This window comes from Rhamphochromis longiceps, linkage group LG14 (assembly GCF_057381845.1).
Source record: "Rhamphochromis longiceps isolate RC_006_pf linkage group LG14, R_longiceps_female_GT1.1, whole genome shotgun sequence".
Taxonomy (NCBI): Eukaryota; Metazoa; Chordata; class Actinopteri; order Cichliformes; family Cichlidae; genus Rhamphochromis; species Rhamphochromis longiceps.
This window is the reverse complement of record NC_140570.1, coordinates 22641877-22662664: the sequence shown is the minus strand read 5'-3', so window position 1 is coordinate 22662664 and position 20788 is coordinate 22641877. Positions and strand designations below refer to the sequence as shown.

Here is a 20788-nt window from a genome sequence, read left to right as displayed (position 1 = left end):
GAAACTGCATAAACTGCCGTCTAAATGCATTAAGTCAAACTGACAATCTTTTAACAGGCCAGTGGCGTCGGCCTTAGCATTCAGCCTCAGATTAATGAGACTTAACACATCAGTCCACTCGCGCACATTATGATTGGAGTGTGTACTTTATAATTACATTATGTGACACCAGGAAATCAGTTTCTTGTCACCAGGTCTTCCGTGAGCAAGGTTTTCTAATTATGTAAGATAGCACCTCCGCTTCCTTCGGCAGTTCACACCACAGGGCTTGCGGATGAGATTGATTATAATGTGGAACCAGCAATTCCATTTGCCATGCAGTCAGACAAGCAAACAGATTGGCTTTGGTGTAGTTCACAGTCATGCTGCTCCAAGTGAATAAAGCCCCTATTAGACAAGCATAATGCACACTATTTTCATCTGCTGACATACCCAAGTGCATGAGTGTTTAGGCACACACAGGTACATGCACACAGATTGGCACTCTCAGACATAAACAGGGAATATATGGCACTGAAAAAGGCTGTGATAGCTGTCTAGTTTCTCTGCTAATTAATGTCAAAGAAACCATCAAATTAGCAAGAAATTGTGTTTTTATCATGTTGAAAATACCAAATAAGTGTTGGATTAAAAACTGTTATTTATGTGGATTTGAAAAAAGAAAATTGCAGGAGGACTGAGGCTGCTGTCATGACAGATTTAAAATTAAAGCAAGACGCTTCTCACTGAACTTTCAAACTGAGTGATTTTACTGGAATATGTGTGTATGCATGTGCACATACTACATGGCTGTATGATTATATTAAGCACAATCTATTGACATGACTGACCTTGACCATACTTGCATGTCACAATGAAAACAGAAAAAAAAATCTTTTAAATCACCCTCCTCAGTCCTTTTGGCCTCTCACTGTGAAGAGATGGCAAACTGTGCAAACCCATTAGACTGAAAGGCAGCTGAATGGAGGTGCTGAGAGGGGGCAGTCCTTTGCATTTTCCAATTGGGAAGTCTATGACCTTCCCATTTACTGTTCTGCACTTCTTATATAAGTTGAGCACTTTATTTGAATTACACTCTCTGGTTGAGTTGTGTGATTTCAGTTTTAATGAGACACGGGATACTTAGTTTGGTATTTTATAGCAAGTCATACATAAACCAGTGACTCAAAACTGCTATAATAAAGTAAAAGAAACAAAAAAAGAATGGTGCTTAAAACTTGAGAATGCTGGAATCAATGTCCCTCGGAAGATTGTGAATGGGTAGTGTGCTGCTTTTTTATGGTATGTTTCTGAAAAGCATCCAAGTGTACCACCTTAGTTGATTCAGTCATAAAGCCCTATACAAACTGGCATTAATGCATAGCCTGTTTGTGTGTGTTGCTGTGTTTTCAGGGAAAACAAATGCGATCCACCCTGAAAACACATAGGGGTGGGATAAGGTGGATCAGCCACTCAAGCATAATAAAACAAGTAAAACCCTTACAAGGTTTTTCATGGAGAGGTCACTCCCACTCTGTACAGAAAGAGGCCTGTATGCAAAGAGTAATCTACAGTCCAAGCCTGAGCAGTCTTTGTGCAGAAATGCTTACACTCTTGCTATTTTCCAGTAGAGCTGCCACGATTAGTCGACTAGTCACGATTACGTTGACTATCAAAATTGTTGACGACTGATTTAATAGTCGACGCGTCGTTTGAAGCTTTGTAAGATCACAAAAGACTCAGGAATAAGTAGTAGGATTTAAGAGTGTAATAACGGACGTCAAATGGATAAGCGGAAGCGAATGGATGGATGAATAAACGTCAAGCAGACAACTGATTATCAGAAGTGTGAGATGCTCGAGAATATACTCCGATGTCCTGTTATATTTTAGATAGCAAGGAGCAGACGGCTGAGTTTAGTGAACTTCACCTAAACAATCTGCAAATTTCATTAAAATTTAATAAAATATCATCTTGTCTTTATTTTTAGTTAGCACATAACTTAAACACTTAAAGCTGTAAGCTAATGATAGTTATATAAGAGCAGATGCTGCTGGTGCAATAAGCTGGACGTTTTACATCCAATCGATGATGATCTGGTTAGTCGACTAATCGCAAAAATAATCGGTGACTAGTCGACTATCAAAATAATTGTTTGTGGCAGCCCTAGTTTCCAGATATAAAATAACAAAATAACTTAAATGATCCTGACTGGATATAAACACTTAAACATTTGACACAGAATTGAGTTTATTTCCATCGTACGTTACACAGGGTCAGTTTACAACAAATGTTGTCTATCTTTAATATTAGCAAGACAACTCCAACAGTCATCAAATCCCCTATGGTCAAACGCTTGAAGTGAAGAACTTCATCATAACAACTAGCGACCTCCACAAGGGCCAGGCTCAGGCAGGAGGGCCCATCTGCCACAACCAGTTTGGGGATGAGGCGAAACAGAAGAGAAAAGGAAAGCACTGAGAGATCACAAGCAACAGCCATGTGAACAATGATTTAGAGAGCCACTTTTTTCCCTGAATAACTCAAGCATATGCTATTTGATGTAAGTTGAAGTATATAAATATGAAATGAATGGATGTGCAGCCGACAAATCTGCAGCAGCTGCGTGATGCTGTCATCTCAATATGGACCAAAATCTCAGAGGAGTGATTCCAGGACCTTGCTGAATCTATTACATGAGGAATTAACACTTCTAAAGTAAACAAAAGCTCTGTACAAGCAAGGTGTGCCTAACAAAGTGTCTGGTGACTACTGCCAAAAGAAAAGGCCTGAAGGACCCCAAATATAAACAGGACCAGTATGTACTTTCATGCTTTCACTTTCTATTGTGTAGCTCCATCAGTTTTGTGACCTGCTGAGCCTAAAAGAATTACTTTGTCATTACTAACACAGTTTGTTTCTATGAAATGCTGTAGACACAGCATTAATTATTTGCCCTAAAGGTGATTTTTCTATCTCATTGAGCAGAGGGTATCTGCCCTACATAATAATAACTGCTGAGAACACATATGTGGAATGGTTGCCAATATGAAAATAGATTATGATGTTCTTATCCTTGTTTCCATTTGAATAAAAGTCATGTTAAATCACTGTAGAGTATCTGGACTCTTTAAAACCCTATTATTTGATCAAAGGCCAAGTCACACTGAACCCTCCCCCCCGTCCCACGCATCCCTCCGATAATAGATTCTCTTCCAATCAAAGTTGGCGAGCACTTTACCATTAATTGCCTCATATATAAGGAGAAGCCCTAGTTTATTTGATCTGTATTTAGCACTCGCCCTGATGGAAAGGGAGATGCACCCATTGAGTTAATAGAGAAGCAAGCAGATCCTTCAATAAGATAATGAATTTTTTACCCTTGACTGCCACTTTCCAGTAACACATTGAGCTTCTATATGATTACGTCATTAAAGGTGTTGTTCCAAAGCCAGGAAACTGCTGCAAGTAAACTTCTGAACGTGTAAACATTTCTACTTTGCTTCAAATCACATTTGCAGGATAAATAAATCCAGCCTCTAAAAGCAGGACTCATAAGGTCACAAGGTTTAATGACAACAGTGACATTATAACAGAGAGACGTGGGTCGAAAAGAATCCAGACAGGAAATATATTCTGTAAAGATGGTGCTTGTATCACCCTTAGCTGTTTTCCTAGGGTACTGTACTCTTAACAGCGTTCTTAAGGTCTTATCATTGTGTAATTTTTCACGTGTAGAAATAGAAATAGGAGGGAGAAATGCTCCTATACCTTATTCTGGGATAAAGAGGACAAAGATTTGATTCGAACACCAAAGTTAAAGTGATTCATTCAAATAAGAAGTGAGATGGCCACCAAGGGGTGTGACCAAGGTGGCTCCTGGGTAGCAAGACTCACTTCTACAGTGTTGCCTTGCTTCATTCAATCTGTCTTTTAGTTTGTTTATATGACTTATAAGATTAGCAGAGTTTATGTAGTTCAAGCAAATTAGTTTCTCCGTTGATGTTGACGGTATAACAATTAAAATCAGCGTGACAAGTTAATTAAGGGATGACATCTGAGGGGTGTTTAAAAAACAAAAAAAACCCTCACTGGATCATAGCCTGCCGCTGTGTGCCGGTACTGCAGAGGAATTTTTTTGTTTGTTTTTGCCTATTTTTCACTGAAGCTCTCTTTCACAGTCCAGATGCCACCATGCCTCAGCATACCTTCTGGCAACTCATTGACTGGTTTCAATGGATCAAACTCCAGCCCGTGTTTTCGCTTCGTGAAAACAGCCCTGCTTGTTTGCCAGCTGTCATGTATTGACCACGGTAAAATGTCAATTCCTCCGGGAACAGAACCTGCCAGAATTACTGATTTTACTTACTTCTGCGGGTAGCTTTCATTGTGCATTACAGCATTTAACTAAAATACTAATATTGTATTGGCATTTATATTTTTTCTTGCAGCTTTGAGGTGATATTTCTTTCTTGTTTTTTTCTTAAATGAGAAAAGTGCCCACTAAAGAAACAACAATCAGTGTGGCTTTTTACACGCACACACAGATCTGCAAATTAAACTGGGGAAATATACAGTTATTGAGATGCTGACACAGATAGAAAACAATAATTGAACGTATGTAAAATCAATGTTATACTCTCAACCTAAATGTCATTGAATCATCATTGAATTCTGATATTGGTTCTTGATCATTTTTGCACCCTCAGTTAATACTGAAACAATGTGGACGTCACTACTAAAGATCAAGAGGACATAAGTGTTGTTTCAACTGATGTAAAAAAAAATTACTTCCACTACTTCAGAATAATGAAATTTACTTATCTAAATTCACTTATCTTATAATAAATGGTGTAATGATGTTGAGTGAAACATTTTTGAGTGTACTATTAAACTCTAACATCAGTTAAGTTATTTAATTTATTAAATCAAGATTAGTTTACAATAATTTTTGATGAATTCACTCCTACTGAATGATGTCCTGCCTCCACCTGGTGAACTGCCTGAAGGTAAAAGAGTCACAGACTGTCACTGCCTCCACTTGCTCAGTGATTCCATGTACAAAAAGAAAACAAAACCAAAAACTGAAAATAGGACATGAAAAAAAAATAAGGAAAAAGCAGACTTTGTTCAGAGGTTTTCATATATATCTCTCTCTTTCCAGAATTCATCCTAGCTAACATAATCTGTGTAAGTTGTCAGTTACGTTAGCAAGCTAACTTCGGTTATTGACATTTTGAAGTGCCTAATAATGACCATGGTGACAGTTACACATCTGCAATATGTGTCACTGTACTCAGTATTTGACGAAGTATGAAATATAATTGGTTAAAATACATTTGGCACCTTTAAAATATTAAAAAATAAGTAAATGCTTACCTGATGCAGAGGAGATCTCTGGGGTGCAGTGATGTCAACTAATACAGGATTGTCTCCTGTATCATAGATTTTTAAATATCATCTTAATAGTGGACAGATGGGATGCAATACTTTAATTTCCCAGTCAACTATATTGACAGCTATCATGATTTTTCATCTATAAATAAATCGTATTTTAATATAAATTCCTGGTCAACCATAGATCAGTGACCAATGGTGGTCAGACGGGATGTACCACATTGCGAGGGGTGTGATGGAACAGTTCAATTGATAATAGCTTTTCAATTACCCAGTCATCTCTGAATCCATAACTTTTCACTTGGTCAACTATAACTAGATCATCAATTATAAACAATGACAATTATAAGCTATATAGTTTATGTCTTGCATATTTCCACAACTGTATCCATAATCACATACTGTGTATGCTACAGTTGTATATAGTGTGTTATCTTACTTTTTTCCATTGGTTGTACTTATTTGTATTTTTGTATTTCCTTCTGATATCTGTACCTACGCTGAGGTAACGCAAAAATTTCCCCGTCGTGGGATCAATAAAGTCTTGTCTTATCGTATCTTAGAAAAACATAATCAACCTAATCAAACTGAATCAATGTTATTCCAATGTCATTACTATTACACTGACAAGTTTCATCAGTATTTCAACATTGATTCAAAATTTATTTAACATGGCCGGATGAAGCAATTACTGCGCAGTTAGTGAGTCCGTATAATCAAGTTTTTTTTTTAGAATGAATCCTGCTGTTCATACTTTATTCTACACTCCAAAAACCAAGTCTTTGCCCTCATTAACAGGAAGAAATCATTTTGAGTAAAATCTAGCTGAAATATATGAAATCAAAGTTTTATTTGTTTAATAACTAATGAATTGTTAAGAAAATATGCTTAGTATAAGCTGAATGCATACCAATCAATTAAATGTTTTAAATGTTTTACACTTATGGAAAAAAATTAACTGGAAAATGCAATTAAATTACTTAAAGTCGACAGTGTCCTGCAGTCATACAATGTTTGTTTGTTTTAGTTTTATTATCCTTCATCACATCTTTAATATGTTCTGTCAACATGCATGTTGGGTTTTTGGTTTTTTTGTCATTTATTATGACTCCCATATTCCATAATAGCCTGCATACTGTATCTGAGAGGAAACTGGCCTCCTGTTTTCTGGCTTTAGAAGAGCCCGTGACAGGAGACTAACCGGTCAAATATTGTTTCAAGCCAGTTTCAATTGAGTAGTATCCACACAGGAAGCAAGGCATGCTGCCGGTTTAAGCAAAAGTGTTTCACCTGGAAGAGCAAGCACTAAATCAAATGTGACGATAAAAGTCAGCACCGATACATTTTTAGCTGTATAAAGACTGTGCTTGTGTGATGGGGGGTGTTAGGACAGAGAGGAGAGAGCTAATGTAAGATTTTTGGAACAGAGTCATTTTTTCTCTACACAATTAAATCCAGGAAAAGTTCTCTATACTTCCATCCAGCCATCCATTTTCGTCTGCTTATCCAATTCAGGGTTGGAACTTATCCCAGCAAAAGTTGGTATACACCATGGACAGGTTTCCAGTGTACTGCTGGGCTAAAGCAAAGAGACAGACAGCCTTTCCCACGCACGCTTTAGAATTTCCAGTTAACCTAACCCGTTCATATCTTTGGAGCTGGTAAGAACCCACACAAGCGCAAGAACATGCAAACACAGCCCCAGCTGTCTGGTTGATTCGAACCCAAGACCTGTGAGCTGCACCATCACACAGCTCTTGAAGGCATCTTATTCTTGATTTTACAATGGTGTCTAAATAATATGATATTAAGCTGGAAATAATCAAGAAGTAGTCTATTGGGTCCATGAAGAAGCAAACATGTCCTTTGTTCACAGCTTTAAAAGCCAGAGGTGAGTGCAACCTCAGATGACCTTCCACGGCTACTCTCCGCTTGTTCACAGAGCATTCAGTGGGCTGTAGATATTGACTTGCTGTGACTTGGCGCTGTGATGGTATCAGATGAGTGGGTATGTCTCATCTTTGCGAGTCAGAGTTAGCTGATGTTTATTCAGCTGTGTGATCCGTAGGGAAAAGGTCACTTCAAACATGTTTCAGCTTTGCATGCACGTCTGATCATTTAATTCTGATAAGATGAGACACGCAACCCACGGTTTTCTTCTGTATTGGACAGCCTACAGCACATTTCCCTTTCAGCCATGTTGTACTTAATTGTATTTTTTTTGTGCCTTATTAATTTCACACTTTTCCGGGTTGGTTGCTTTTATCTCCTGCCTGCGCTTTAACTGCAGATGTAATCGATTTAACTTAAGAACCTTTGTGCTAGCCCAGTGTAATTACAGTAATTACAAAGCCTGCTTTCAGACATCTGCTGCACACTTTATTAGACTTTACTTTCCTGACTGTAGACTTTTGAAGGTGTCTTGCATTTCATATAAATATTTGTTGATGTAATTGAGTCGAAAGCTGATTAAGTTGTCAATATATAATTTCAAAATTGTTGCAGTTATGTAATGAATAGGCACTTGACTGATTGTTGATATATTGCTGACTTGTCAGGGTTCTAACGAGCATTGATCCAGCATAGAGTCAGTGGATCAAGCCACACAATTTCACGAAAAAAAGCCCATTAATGGTTGGACTGATAATCAAAAATAAGAGACAGAATGAGAAGCTGTGTGCAATTCTGTTTCTCTCCTTTCTGACAACACAGTAAACAGATGATGTTTGCTGCGCCTGCATAATTGCTCATCATGACAATGTGACACCTGTGCCGTTAAAGGTCAATGAGTAAGTCCATAATGTTGTTCCCAAAAAGAAAATAATTGGAGCATGCACACAAATGTGCCACTCCTTAGTTATGATGTGTTGTGCAATGATTTATAATAACCATCTGCAGCCTTATTGTGGTGGAATTACATTATTTTTTCTGCATAAAAACGAGAAGAAAGCATCATCTATATCCAATCCCTTTATAATTGGCTTAGCTAAGCCATATACAAGACAGGAATCAGTTCCTCTGATTATAATGCGACTACACTGCAACAAATATTGCATAGAGAATGCACCTAAATCATTTTGGAGAACAACATGCTGTCTTGTCATTCTTTAGTGTTCTTGTGACAAACTGATTTAATTTTGTAGACCTACACGGTGTACGTAGCGTCTTTGGAAAGCTGCTGCAGTGACTGGTGTTCTAAGTGTCTGGCATGCCATTACAGATGCTGATTTTCATTCTTGTGCTGCATGATAGAGGATGTTATGACTTTTAGGTTTTGTGCTGCCCTTTAAAATGCCTTTGAATAGGTGAAAGAATTTAAAGCTTTTAAGATTTCAGGGTTTTAACATACAGATCCATTATTTACATTATGTAGCACTTCACCTTTTTTGGAAATATTAAATACCCCACCCCTACTCTACAAGCTGCTTGGAAAAGTGTATGGAGTTATTAAAGATAATGCTGTGCCATTGGAGGTACTCAAGAATAATGGAGAAAGGTGTTCACGAAAAGTCAAATAAGCACTGGTCCTAATAAGCCTGTGCGCCGCCTTGGGAGCTGCTTTCTGTAGACTAGACTTTTTATTAAAGAAAGGGGAAAAAGTGTCTTTTTAAATTCCTCAACTCAATGGCAAAAAGGCCACCTTCACTCTCCTTCATTTGGGAAATATTTCACTTACCACTGAGAATAAATGTGTTTTATTTTGGGGGATTTTCTCTCAGTCTCACAACACAATGGCCTTTTCCATTTTCCTCAGCTGCCATCCTTGATGACCCTATGGAGTGCAGCAGAGGAGAGCGTCTGGCTATCACGCTGGCCAAAGACAGCATCAACAGGAGCAGTAACCGCTCCATCACTGGCAAGCTGGAGGTGGACATCTTTGAACTGCTGAGAGACAGCGAATATGAGATGGGGGAAACAAGTAAGTAGCACAGGAAAGAAAAGCAAGTGATTGTGTGTGTTTGTTGGCTAACGTGTTTATTCATTCAGAGAAAAAGAGCCTCTCTTGCTCTTTCTGCAAGTAGTTGCTCATAACATATTTTAATAGATGTTCTATTTTTTTATATGGTTGCTCGCTTTTTTAGAGATGACCTTGAAAAGTTTTTCCGATTGTGATGTCACCGCGGGCCCATCACCATTTATGCTCCCTGTAATCCTGCATTCTAGTCCTGAACAATAGGCTCAGAAAATAAACCTCCACCATCAACGCTGTGATACAAGCATCAGTTGAAAAAGGAATCAACAAATTCACTGAGATTTAATTAATTTTTTTCTCCAGAAAGTCTCATCTTTTCAAGCTGTTCCAAGATCTCTTTCTTAAAGATCTTGGGATTTCTGAGAAGTGGCAATAAAGATTGGCATAATCATACATTTACGTCTACGCATCGGCCATTAGCCCCAAGTTATAAAAATGGAAATGTGCACGAAAAGACAGAACACGTCACGTTTGGCCTAAACCACCAGGTGCAGTGGACATTCTAATCCAGGTGTTGTTGAACTTTTATTAAGTAGGCCAGACCATCATGGGATTCCCACTAATTTGTTACCTAGATGTGACAAATGCATCACTGAGAGTGACCCTATTAACACAAGCCAGAGTAGCTATTTGCTATCAGCGGTATCAGCACTTACCCACAGCATTTTTGTACTGTCTGGTGACTTGTTGCATCACACCTCAATGTTTATTGGTTTGTTTGTTTTTAAAATTTTAATTTAAACACCCCAAATCAATACAGCGCAGTGTGTCTCTGCAAAAAGTGCAGCCATTGATTTTCAATATGACACATTCCTACTTTCCCAAATGCAAGAGCTTCAGTGGTGCCTGCCTAATACATGGAAACAGCACTTCAGTTACCACAACCACAACAAACTGTTTTACTTTCTCTGCCCGGGCTAAGACAAACCTCACAGTGTGGTTCCTTTAGTGTGCTTGCGTGCGTGCATGTGTCCCCGTGTGTTTGTGTTTGTGCGTGTGGGTATATGTAAAGCAAAGTGTGTAGCTGTGCACAAGCTGGATTTTGTGTATACTGTGCAAATGTTTAGTGTGTGAAAGTGTGAGTGTGTAATTAGAGCCAGGATTTGGATTAGGGACGGATCAGCGGCCACGGATAGATGAAAATATCACAGAGTGAGAATTACCTGGGAAGAAAAGTCAGATCCCACCATCAATGAGTCCTTTCCTGGCTGTTCAGTATGGACATAGACTGCTTGCTGCATAACATCCACATACTGTAAGATTCTATCATGCACAGATTTTCTGTTCTATATAATAATGTGTGACATCTATATGACAACCTTTATTCTTGAACACATCCTGAATTTACTCTCTTTAAGTAGTCTTCAGGAAAGATCTCTAGGTTTCTTGAAGTCATTTAAAGCTCTTCTTTAAATGTTGAGGCCTTTTATTCTGTTCTCTGTCAAGATGACCACACGCTGCTTCAATAAAGTTAAGGTTCAGCCTCTATGGAGGCCAATCCATGAATGATGGTGCTTCATTGTTTGGGATCATTGTCATGCTGAAAAAGGTGGCATTGATTTGTGAATTCAAATCTGAAGGTATTTTTCCGCTATCATGATTTTATCAATTTTAACATGATCCCCAACACCTCTGGCCAAAATGCAGCTCTTTACCATGACAGAGCCTCCATCATGTTTTACAGCCACCTCCAACAGGTTTTCTGGGGGAACACCGAGGCGCTCCCGGGCCAGCCAAGAGATATAATCTCTCCAGCGTGTCCTGGGTCTGCCCCAGGGCCTCCTCCCAGGGGGACATTCTCAGAACACCTCACCTAGAGGCGCCTAGGAGGCATCCTTGTCAGATGCCTGAACCACCTTAACTGGCTCCTGTGGAGGAGCAGCGGCTCTACTCTGACCCCATCCCAGGTGGCTGAACTCCTCACCCTATCTCTCAGGGAGAGGCCAGCCACCCATCAGAGAAAGCTCATTTCTGCCACTTGTATCCGCAGTCTCGTTCTTTCGGTAACTACCTAAAGTTCGTGTACATCCGCTTTGTGTAGGGACGTGGGGTGGGGAAATAGTAAACCAGTAAATCAAGAGCTTTGCTTTTACGCTCCGCTCTTTCGTCACCACGATGGACTGATACAGCGTCCGCATCGCTGCAGCACCAATCCATTAGTCGATCTCCCGCTCCCAACTTTCCTCACTTGTGAACAAGACTGCGAGATATTTAAACTCTTCCACTTGGGGCAGTATTTCTTAGCTGACCCGGAGTGCGTATTACACCCTTTTCTGGCTGAGGGCCATGGCCTCAGACTCGGAGGTGCTGATTCTCATTCCCGCCGCTTCACACTCAGCTGTATACCGCTCCAGTGTGAGCTGAAGGCCATCACCCGATAAACCAAAAATTTCAGCCGAAGAGCCCTATCTCCTGAGTCTTAACTGGATTTTTTCCCTATTTCTTAAGGACAAGAGTTTACTACCTTGTATTGATTAGTGAAAAACAATGTTAAATAGTGATAATGGCCTAAAGATGATCTTATGATCTGAACCACAAAGGAACTCGAGGGACTTGCATAATTATGGAAATCTTGTGAAGTATTTCTGGAGATGTATATAGATGTTTATGTAAATAGTTATTATCAAGGAGAACTTGAGTGGCCTGCACAGAGTTCTGACCTCAACCGGGCAGAACGCCTTTGGGATGAATTAGAGAGTAGACTGCAAGCCAGGCCTTCTCATCCAACATCATTCTTTGACATCACAGACACTCTTCTGTAAGAATGGTCATAAATTCCCATAAACACACTCCTAAACCTCGTGATTAAGAATGGGATGTCACTCAGGTCTATATGCATGTGAAGGCAGACGAGCGAATACTAGTGGCAATATATTGTACCTCATTAGTTATCCATCAACTTTTAATAGCAGTAAAAGCACAACTGAAGAGTAGTGTGCTAATTCTGCTGCGTGATAGCCTATAAATGCTGTTTGATTTGGGCCATGAGTAACATTTTGGGTTTGTTTTTTTTAAAGCAGATTTCACTCTATTGACCTTTTCATCCAGAGCTACATCCATTTTTAGGAATTAACCTATGTAAAGTGCTTTTACATATACTTACATAAACCTATATAATTGTTTAGTTTAAGCAATGTTTTTGGATCCTTCTAATTTAGACCTAATATAGTAAAAGAACTGAATCCCACACAGTGTTTTTTTTTCCAAAAAAAAGGAGTGTAACTGTCCAAATACTTTCAATATGGCTCACATATTTACACACAGAAAAAGCTCGCCGTGCACAAAGAGAGCAAATGAAAGTGTCACCGGGGCCGGGAGCATTCTGGCTTGCAGTCAAATCATTCAGCTTTATAATTCAGTGAAGCCATTACAGACAGGTGCAAACAAAAGTGTGGGCATGGATGCGTTAGTGTGTGCGTGTGCACTGTATACATGTGTGTTGTTTTTTTTCATGTAAGATGGCAGTGTATTCATGTCTTACAAGCCCCATGGGTGACTAGCGGATTACTTATTAATCATTCGATTCACTGCCTCTCGATGCACCGCACGGGCCTGGAAATGTTTCCCCTTTGCCTATTTTACACTGGTGGCCCAATAACAGCCACCAAATTACCAACACCCACACTCACACACTTGGTGCACACATGCTCACACAATAATAGTGCTTCAGTATGTGTGTCTTCTTTACACCCTGGACTGCAGTGTGTTAATTACAAGCCAGGGATTATAAACACATAAGAAACGGCATTCTTTCCCAGTTTGGGAGATTAAAGCATATGGCCTGTGCACATGGCAAAGGAAAGAAAGTCACTTTTACTGAAATGTTTCTGTTTACAGATATGTTTTAAAGCCCAAAGGTACCGCTGTTAAATCAATCCTTGTAAATGTTGTATTTGAAAAGCACGATGAGATGTGTGTGTGTGTGTGTGTGTGTGTGTGTGTGTGTGTGTGTGTGTGTGTGTGTGTGTGTGTGGGGGGGGGGGGGGATATTATTGCATTCATGTGCAAATTATCAAATACCAGATTTTTTATTTTCACCCTCCAGATATTGCTGCTTGTCACATTTCCCAACGTCTGCTTTTCACCGACTCCCACTCTGTTTATCCGTCATTGTCTTCTTTCTTTTTTGCTGCATATCTTTCCGTCTTTATACTTGAGAGTTGATCATATTAATATCCCCAACAAGTAAAACATCCAAAGGCAGATAGAGTGTAGCATCTGCCCTTGTGCATATTTCCCTTACACTTGTAGTTTCTGGTTCCCTTGAGACAGGAGAAATGCTGGTGCAGGCTGCTATCTGTTCAGAGGTTGAGGCAGTGATCATATGGATCCATTAACATTAGCCTGAAAAAAAAGCCTGATCTAACACCAACTGCCTTACTTTACTTTAATTATCTCTGTTACCTCTAATTGCCCCTGCTTATATCTCTGTACTCCTCCTCTATTTTTTTTTCCAGTGTGCCAGATCATGTCCAAAGGGGTGGTGGCAGTCCTTGGTCCATCTGCCAGTCCAGCTTCCAACTCAATCATCAGCAATATATGTGGAGAGAAGGAGGTAAGTTCCAACCAACTGGCCCGGGGCTGGTGGCGTGCGATTCAGCCACACAGAAAAAAAGGGGCAGATTTAGCTGCACAAATATTATATTTGCACAGAAAGTTTTCCTTTCATGAAGGAAAATTGCTTATTGTGTGGTGACTCATCTGGAATGCCAGAAGGTCCTTATCATTACAAACTAGAATTTATAATTTTCTGGAATAAATCAAAAATTACCAATGATCTCCAACTGAAAGTCATAACACACTGCATAAACCATTCGAAAGTCAAGCAGGGCTTTAATAAGGCTGTACATAAGTGCTGTTGTGCATAAGTGTTTTAGCTTCATTCACATTTGCAGTCATTTGTCATATGTCTACCGCCTTCAGACTGCAAATGTTATTTAAATAATAAATTCACCCCACCAGTCAAAACTCAGCAAGATAGCTTGCAAATGTGAAATTTCCCTTGTGGATCTCATGAGACACCTTTTTAAATTTCCACAGTGGTCGCACCTTTTATCCAACTGTCACTGACTTATTTCTGCCAGATTAAAGTTTGGATTGTTCATATTGACATAAAGGAGATGGACTGTGTTAATAAATGTGCACATTGTTATTAGATCACCCACAGAACTTTCCCCTCCTATTCTTCTGTTTTTTTTCTGTTTGCAGCCTCACACTAGTCTGTCCTACTTAGTAAATCTGGCCCAAAGAGTTTGAAACGTTGACGCTCGTTAGTGGCTATGTGGGTTTAGCAGGAGACTTACGGGGAAAGGGTTCCCAGTTGTTCGTAAAAATGATGAAATTCTACCGTGTCATTTTTCTCCATTGCTATACAGCTCAAGTCAAAATATCACTGGACATTTTTTCCCTTTCAGTTATATTGTATTAATATTTTTAAAAGAATTGCAGTAATGATAAAATATCCAAATACAAAGAAAACAAAGAGCAAATAGTTCAAATATTGTTCCCAAACTCGTTAAACCATTTTTTGTATATACTCGCTAGCTGCTCTCTTAGGTACACCAACTTGGACCTCCTTTTGCCTTCAGAACTGTTTTAATTTTTCATGCCATAGATTCAAGAAGGTGCTGAAATCACTCCTTAGAGATTTTGGTCCATTTTGATGTGACAGGACTGTCTTCTGTGGTCTTCTGCTGCTTTAGATAATCTGCTTCAAGATTTGACATGTTGTGGAGTCAAAGATGCTCTTCTGCATACCTTGCAGAAGGTATGCTCAAAGCATTCTGGCACCTCTGGCATGACCAAGATACCCAGGGAACTGTCTCTTGCTGGATGTTTTGTCTTTTTGGACAATTCTCTGTAAATCCTCAGACGGCCATGTGGCAATTTCCAAAAAAATTTGAAACCGCCCTTCTAGTACCAGTGACTTCATGCCATGTTCAAAATGATCTAAATCACCTTTCATGTGTTATTTTTTTCTAGTATATGATGTGACATGATTCATCTTTTTCTATGAGTATTTTCTAGTCAATGTGCTTTCATTTTTGTTTTTTGTTTGCCCCCCCCCCAAACACTTCTGATAGCTTTTTAGGATTTAAAACCTGAGGTTCAGTCATGTTTGTTCACATTGATGACAACTGTTTTCTTTTGGCTACAAACCAAGCAGAAATGGTTTTGGGGTATTTGGAACTTCATTTGACATAATTTTCTCACATGTCTCTGTAACTGCCTTCCAAAATGTTTTAATTTTTTTGCCAAACACTGTGAAGCAGTGATCATTTAGCCTTTATACTGCTGCATATGCTCGTGTATGGCATACCAAAACGAGCATGGCCTTCAGTCTCACAGTAGCAGAATTGGAGGAGGGGGGGGCTTCTAAATGTGCTGCCTTTTTCTCTGAAAAACCTACAGAAGGACATGAAATTGTCAGAGCTTCTTACTATTACACGATTTTGAAAGATCAAAGTAGTTTTAATGACTTCTTGTGACTAATTAAAGCAGGGGTGGACAAGTGTGTGGGCAACTTTTTGGGGCCACATGACTGCTTATGTTTAAAGTTGTTATACTGTCTCCTGCACTCTTGAGCATGTCAGATTTTTCTCAGTGTGACTCAACTGGAAATATACAGTATGGTAAATTATTTTATCAGAATAATTAGAAACTAAAACAACTATGCAGTTTTATACAAAGTCTGGTTTGGTTTCTTCTGTGTCTCATTTATTGAAAGCAACAACCGGCCATCCATCAATTCCTTAAAATGAGGATATTTAGCAGATGTTTTTTATTATACTGGTCTGATTTAAAAATGTATAATTTCTTATCTGAGCACACTTTAAACATGACTGATTGGATTTTGTACAGAGCTTGACTGCAACCAAACAGATCCCAGTTGGATGCTAATTGGCTCGTCTGAACTCTGACATGGTTTGTTTTGCTGCCTGATGTCAAGAGACAGCGCTCCTCTAAATGAGACAAAACTATAAACTAGATAAAAATCTATTATAAATAAGATATGTGCGTTCGGAAAAATGTATCTGTGACAGCCCTGATGTGGTGCGGTAAATTTGATGTTTTTTTTAATACATTTTGCTGAATAAATTAGTAAATTCTGAAACGGCTTGATTATTAACTACAGTTTTTAAAAACATGTCAACCATCGTTCATTTTATCCATTCAGTGTGTTTTACTGTGCTCTTCCATAATTAGATTGTGTCTGCAGTGAAGCCGCCTATTTAACTGCAGGAATCTGATCAGTAGAACGACTAAAACACACTCTATTGCCATACTAGCTCCAATAAAGTCCTCTGGTACAGTGCAGCTTGTCTTTCTAATGAGATATCAGTCTATTATAGCCACAGACAGACCAGGACTCCCTGCGGTTAAAAATCTCTGGCGGCACTGACTGGCAGTACAGAGAGCTTTGAAACACTGACTATGATAATACCACCGTATGAATATTAAAGACTCCATGAAGAGAAAATGCACATTTTGAATTGTTAACCGATAAACGCAGTATAGAAATAAAATACTCTTAGGAGTTGATACCATCCGCATAGATGTGCAGTTTTCCTACACTGGCTCAAATTCCATCTTTATTGATGTCTTCTCTTTGTGATCTGGGTTGCACAATCGGCTGGATTACCAGAATACTTTGTAGCTCAGCCAATCGTGCCTGTTTGTCACAGAGACTGACAGGATTAGAAGATCTGCTGTTGTCATATTAATTTAATCCTCATGTAACACTTAATTAAGCAGTCATTTTAATCGGGCCTCAGCCAGTAGCATACAGCTCGGCCAGCTCAGATACCATTTCTTCAGACTGAATAGCTTTAGCATTTAGACGGCTGATAATTCAGTCATCAGTAAAAAGGGACAAATATATAATGTGGTCTCCCACATCGCGTGACAGCTTCATAGAAACATTCGCACTGGGCTTGTGCTGTGCTAGTTTGGTGTCCATCACCAACTGTTCTGTAAATTTAACACTCCTACATCCACTATCAGTCTTGACAACTGTCTCCTCCGAACAGGACCTTTTCTGTGATTTTCCGGGGGCACGGCAATGTGTGAGAGCAGCTTTTCTGTTCTAATCTTTGAGACTCTGTCATTTTACTTGTGTTTCTTAATTTATTAAAGCCTATATTTAGGGGTTTTTTGCACTGATATTCTTTAACCCTCTCAAGGCAGGCGTTATAGATTTGCAACAAGTAAAAGCTAACAACCTGATTACCCCACATACATAGTTTTTTTTCTACTCAGAAGTACCACTGCAGGTATTCTTTTGTGGATTAGCAACAAAAACTTAATTTGAGCCTGAGAGGGTTAATATCGAACAAAAATGTTACTGCAAAAATGCAACTGACTGCCGTGACGTAAAACTCTTGGTTATTTTTAGTTATGATTCCCTTTTTATCTGAGAAGCATAATGTTTACATTTGGATTGATGGCAACACATAAAACAAGCTTCTGCTCAAAAAGTGTTGCAACAGAGTCGTTTCCCCCTTCGACTACTGATAAACAACAACAAGATCCTTTAAGCAAAGGGAGCAAAACTGCACTATATAAAATGCCATTACTAGTTTAAGTCCTGCATAAAATTACATAAATTCTATTAGCACATGACCTAAAGGTACCTAAAGTACCCATAATTTAGGGCATTGGCCCCACTGAGAGACATATTTTGTTTATACAATATATCACTGGATTACTGCATAAATACCTAAGTAGCGTTTTACTGCTGTAGATGGTAAAGGTGGAGCTTTTTGTGCACTGTTGGTCGGTGAACCTTATATAAGTACATGTTTCAGTAGCGGAATACACAGTATCTGAGTCACTGCCTTTTACATTTGATTGTTACACTTGTGATTAATGTCATGTGCTCGGCGCTGGCATTTTATTTTATTGTCCATTATGGATAAGAACACTGACTCCCTGCTTTGTGTCTACGGGAGGCTAAGAAAAGATCACAACATCCCCGTATATGGGAAATGTGTCGAGATGACGTAAAGCGGAATTATCCTTTAACTCATTGACCCTCACCTGGATGTTATCAAGAGCTAGGAGTGTGCAGATTTGTATTCAAATCAAACACTACACCATCTGATTTTGCTGATTAAGTCCTTCATCTCAGGCTTAAGGTGTGCAAATCGGCCTAGTCAGCTGCAGGTGTGTGTGTTATCTGTCTTGCAGAGAGGTCACCTTTCTCATTCTGATGGGAATGCTTGTTGATGGCATTCACCAGCTTGGCCTTAAAAAAACAGTAAGCATACTAATAAGTGCCCACATTAATCTTGGTATTGAGACAATGGATATCCTGTAACACAAAATGTTCACAAAATGAAGATCAAATTCAATCATCTATTAAATCTCCCATCTGTGTAGTAGTTGAGAAGGATTCATGCCCTAAAGAAACAATGAGATTTTTTATCAAAGCAGGTATTGATAATTTATTGGCACCTTCAGTTAGAAAATGATTGACTTAAGGCAAAATATGATAGGTTAGAATATGGTCAACCTTTGCAATGATCATAAATGGACCCCTGGTAAGAAGGGCTGTGCATGAAGAGGCTGAAGTCCAAGTTAAAACTTCATTATTTCACACCAACTAGGTGTTTTCCTGAGTATGGTACGGCTATAAGTCAGGCTCATCCAATAGCGCGGCAGAGTAAACAGCAATTCTTAATAAATAATGTAAACCCTTATTCTGTGCTTGAAAGGCAAATAGTCTGCTGCACGCCTCTGCGGACCGCTCAGGGGGACAGGAGTAAATTAGATGCCAGAGAATAAAACTAGAGGGTGTCCAGGTCCAGGTGCAGTACGATCAAGGGCTTTGTGAGCAAAACACATATACATTTTTGCACCAAAGGCATTTCATGAGGAAGCCGTTGGTATTTCATAAAAATAAAAGGTTCTTGATCAGACAGATTCAAAATAAGAAATAACTGAAAAATAGCACACAAAAAAGTAATAATGGAAGCTGTATTTGCTAGAGCAGAGGTGTGTGCGTGTCTGTGTGGTGTGTGTGTGTGTGTGTGTGTGGCGTGTAGCACTCTGCACACCAGGTTCTGACCACCTAATCCCTCACTGTGAGCGCAGAGCCACAGATGCTGTTGCTGCCCCAGCTCGTGGTTTCCTTGGACACTGACAGCAATATTGTGGCTGACAGACCCCACTAGGTGATCAGCACATCGTTTACCAGTCTCTATCAATCACTCCCTGAGTTCCACTGCTGTTGGCCACTTTTACCGAGGAGAGAGGCAGGGGAGTGGGACTGAGCCATCTGGGTTTCACACTAATGGTGACTAATATAAAAGGAGCCACTGCAGAGAAGTGATTGACTGTGTGCAGGTTGAGCGCTTCTTATCATCTGAGACAATGTAACAAGCAAACCTTGGGACCGGGACTTAAAAACAGGGCAGACTAATGTTGCGTGTGTTAGAAGCCTCCTGTTGCTTTGCAGGTATTTAAGCTCGACTATGCAGTGAGGAGCTCGTATTACTACGATGCTTCCTTTTGAATCTCAAAAATAAGAAATCAGACTTGTATTCATAGTTTATAAATGGTCACTTAGAAGAAGTACATTTAGGTTCCAGGAGTTCTAATCCCCCTATCAGAAATCCCAGAGGCTCTATTTTCAATGCCCGTGTTGTACTTTAATTTATTTTCATAGTAAGGCTTGGATAGGTCATTTAGCTATTGGCCATAATAAGATTTTAAAGTAATTGAGCAAATGTCAATGAATACATTTGTACATGCCTCCTATTTTATCTGAATCCTTTTCCATGCCACTGATGATCTCATGCCCTGTTTTTATCCCTTGCCTACTTTCCTCGACTGCAAAGGATGAAACGTGCTGCATCCCTGTGTCTGCTGGAGTGAGGAAACATAATACTCTATGACTTCAACATGTGTCAGGCATTTTCATGAATATTAATGATATGTCTGATGTCCAGGGGTTGCTTTAGGCTTGAAAAGCCATCTGCTTGTAGGAGTACAGAGAGATTTCCGCAGGGTGGTGCTCAGGTTGGATTTAGAGGTGAACCTGAGGTCTGCTGGGCAAACAAAGGCCATCCTGGCAATATTGAGGGATTTGCGCTTTTATCCACACATAGACACACACAATAACTCAAGTATTCTCTGAGAAAACTATTATTTAAATACTCTGAAAATTGCTCGCAACTTGAATGTCACCTAACCGAAGTGCTAGATTAGCGGTGCTTTTAAGGTGTCTTTATCCCTCCCTTGCTGTGTTGCAGAAGCTCTTCCCTTCTCATGTTGTGCCTCTCCCTCGTCCCTGTCTCCTGTGATACAGTGTTTTGGTGCATTGGGAGTGCTTTTGTTGAAAAACTCATTCGGCACCAGAAAAAAAAAAGAATCTGTACCTCTCTCTTCTGAGCGTGACTTTATTTGGAAGATAGTTTGGAGTCAAAACATGTTTCT

The 20788-nt window shown here is 39.4% G+C and overlaps 1 protein-coding gene across 1 annotated transcript in view; it reads left to right on the top strand.

Annotated features, from left to right (window-relative positions):
- Positions 1–20788, top strand: part of grik4 (glutamate receptor, ionotropic, kainate 4) — a 364478-nt gene that overhangs the window by 210611 nt on the left and 133079 nt on the right. Inside the window, exons 4-5 of the mRNA XM_085429452.1 lie at positions 9131–9295; positions 13807–13904. Coding sequence (XP_085285578.1) covers positions 9131–9295; positions 13807–13904 — 263 coding nt within the window. The remainder of the gene's footprint in view (positions 1–9130; positions 9296–13806; positions 13905–20788) is intronic.